At 55.7% G+C, this 2,537-nt stretch overlaps 1 protein-coding gene across 1 annotated transcript; it reads left to right on the top strand.

Moving 5' to 3' along the window:
* On the top strand, positions 1–1,072 carry PNMA5 (PNMA family member 5; the record flags this gene model as incomplete). Its single annotated transcript, XM_061408745.1, is given in 1 exon segment — positions 1–1,072. A coding segment is annotated over 1 exon segment (1,017 nt), but the record flags the coding sequence as incomplete, so codon positions are not given.
* Between the last annotated feature and the right edge of the window lie 1,465 nt (positions 1,073–2,537).

The following is a 2,537-nucleotide window of genomic DNA, read 5'->3' on the forward strand; positions in this document are numbered from 1 at the left end:
TTGGAGGATTGGTGCAGAGGAATGGACCTGGACCCTAGGAAGGACTTGCTAATCATGGGGATCCCCATGGAGTGTAGTGAGGCAGAAATTAAAGAGACCCTGAGGAGGGGCTTAGAGTCCCTCTGCACCTACAGGGTGCTGGGCACAATGTTCAGAAGGGAAGACCACGCTAAGGCAGTTTTCCTTGAATTGACTGACACCATCAACTATGCTACAGTGCCCAGCTGGATCCTAGGAAAGGGAGGTACCTGGGAAGTGGTGAAACCCCATAGCCCAGATGAGGAATTTATCAACAGACTGAAGTACTTCCTAAAAGATGAGGGCTGAAGAATGGTAGATGTGGCCAAAACCCTGGGGTACAGCACTCATTCTGAGGGTGCAGAGCTGGAGGGCTTCGCTCAAGTCAGGCAACCAGTCTTGCAGCTTCTGAAAGAAAGCCTGTGGTACCAAAAACTCAAGATGTTTTCAGGAAACACTCTCCCAGGCCCAGGTGAAGAGAGCTTTGAAACCTGGCTAGAGCAGGTGACTAAGATGATGCAGCTATGGCAGGTGTCTGAGATAAAGAGGCAGGGTTTGCTGGAGAGCTTATGTAGCCCTGCCCAGTCCATCATGTGGGTGCTGAGGGCCAGCAGTGACTCTGTGACAGTGGAGGAGTGCCTGGAGGCCCTGAAGCAGATCTTTGGGGATAAACAGGACCATAGAACCTCACAGTTAGCTGAGACCTTCCAGAAGTCTAGAGAGAACATCTCTGTTTTTTTGGTATGGTTAGAGACCCTGATTCAGAAAGCCGGGCAGCACAGCCCCCTGTCAGTGAGAAGCACAGACACGATTCACCTGAAACACATCCTAGCCCGAGCCTCCATGACCACTGCCCTCCGGGGCAAGCTAGAGCTACTGGATCAGTGAGAGTGTGTGCCCACTTTCCTGCAGTTAATGAAGCTCATTCGAGATGAAGAGGAGTATGAGGCCACCATGGCAGTGACTGAGGAGAACCTGAGTCAAGCAGAAAGGGTCTGAAAGGCATCAGAAGACAATGTCCTGATCCCTCAGGTCATGGTGCAGGCAGGGTCATTTGCTGAGAGCAGCACTCAGACCATCCGGGAAAGGATCGTCCCATTTCTGAAGTGCAGGTGGCTGTCTTCCAGCTGTGACACTGGGGAGGAAGGCCACAGCCAGGCATTATTTCCTAGGGCTGAGAACCAGCCTCCGGCAAAGCCCAGGCCTCAGCTGGCAGCAGAAGAGTCGGGGAACGAGAGAGGGGCTGGAGCCGTTGAACCACCCCAAGGCTTAGGAAGCATAGGCTCAACATATTCAGGCACACCCTCTGCTAGCAGGCAACAGAAAAAGTGTAACGGGGGAAGAGGCAGTCCACACAAACAGTGGGAGCCTTGAATGTGGCAGAGGGGCAGGGAAGCCAGGCCCAGCCCCCTCAGCCTCTACCAGCTAGAAGGTGCTCCACCAACCAAGCCAAAATCAATTCAGGGAGGTGTGGGAGGTCCAAGTATGGGGCCATAACATGCAGCAAAAGGGGTGCCCGCACCTCAGACAGAGACCCCAACATAGCAGAGGCTGAAGGTGTAGTCAGGGTCTCTGGCATTGGCCCTGGCTTTTGGCCACCTGCAAATGCCCACCCAGTGGGCTCTGAGCTAATGATGCTGATAGTCCCCCAGGCCACGTGGGACCTAGAGGAGCCTCTCTGGAGGCCATCTCTGCCACAAGGTGCCAGCACTGGCAAGGAAGAGCTGTGGGGCAGACGGGAGATGCTCTGGCGGGGAGATCACAGGATCCAGCCTGTCTTCAGGATCATCTGCCCTAGGGTGTCCCCCAGAAGGCAGAACCCTGGAGCCTTTCCACAATTGAGGGCAGAGGACCCAGAGGCCCATGGCACCCAGCACCAGCCTACAAGCAGTCTTCCCCTACCCTGGCCCCTGCAGCCTGGAAGGACTGTAGGGACAAGGACAGTAAAGACTGTGAGGAGATGATAGGGCCCTGGGTACCTGGTGGGCCAGTACCCCACAGCTGGCTTTGGTGTGAGTGAGTGTGCATGTAAACTTTTGTTCTAAAGGAGGAAAAGGAGAAGGAGGAGGAAAAGGGGGAGGAGGAGGAAGAGGAGGAGGGGGGTTCAGGAAGAGGAGGGGGATGGAGGAAGAGGAGGAGGAGAATTCATTAGCAGGAGGGAGAGTTCTTTTGTTCTGCTTAGGTTTGTGCTTGGTCACTGGAGACCTGGGACTGGCCTGGAGAAGTACCACTCACCAGCTGCCAATGCCAAGGTCAGCCCCAAAGCCTGCAACTGGGAACAGCCCTGAGTGGGCAGTACCTGCCTAGGTGAGGGGTGCCTGCAAATAGCTGCTGCCCATACTGGCCTGAGAGATGTTAAGGGCCATGTCATGGTGCCTGGGCCTCCCTCCCACCCCACCAGAGGGGACCCCTATTCAGCATCCCCTGGGGCAGGCTGCTCCCTGTCCTGGGAAGTCCAGATGTGTCCCTGTAGGCCCCCTAGTGACCCAGGTCTCAAGGAACCCCTCCCTGCCCCAGTC

Source organism: Bos javanicus, chromosome X (genome assembly GCF_032452875.1).
Source record: "Bos javanicus breed banteng chromosome X, ARS-OSU_banteng_1.0, whole genome shotgun sequence".
In the NCBI taxonomy this organism is placed as follows: domain Eukaryota; kingdom Metazoa; phylum Chordata; class Mammalia; order Artiodactyla; family Bovidae; genus Bos; species Bos javanicus.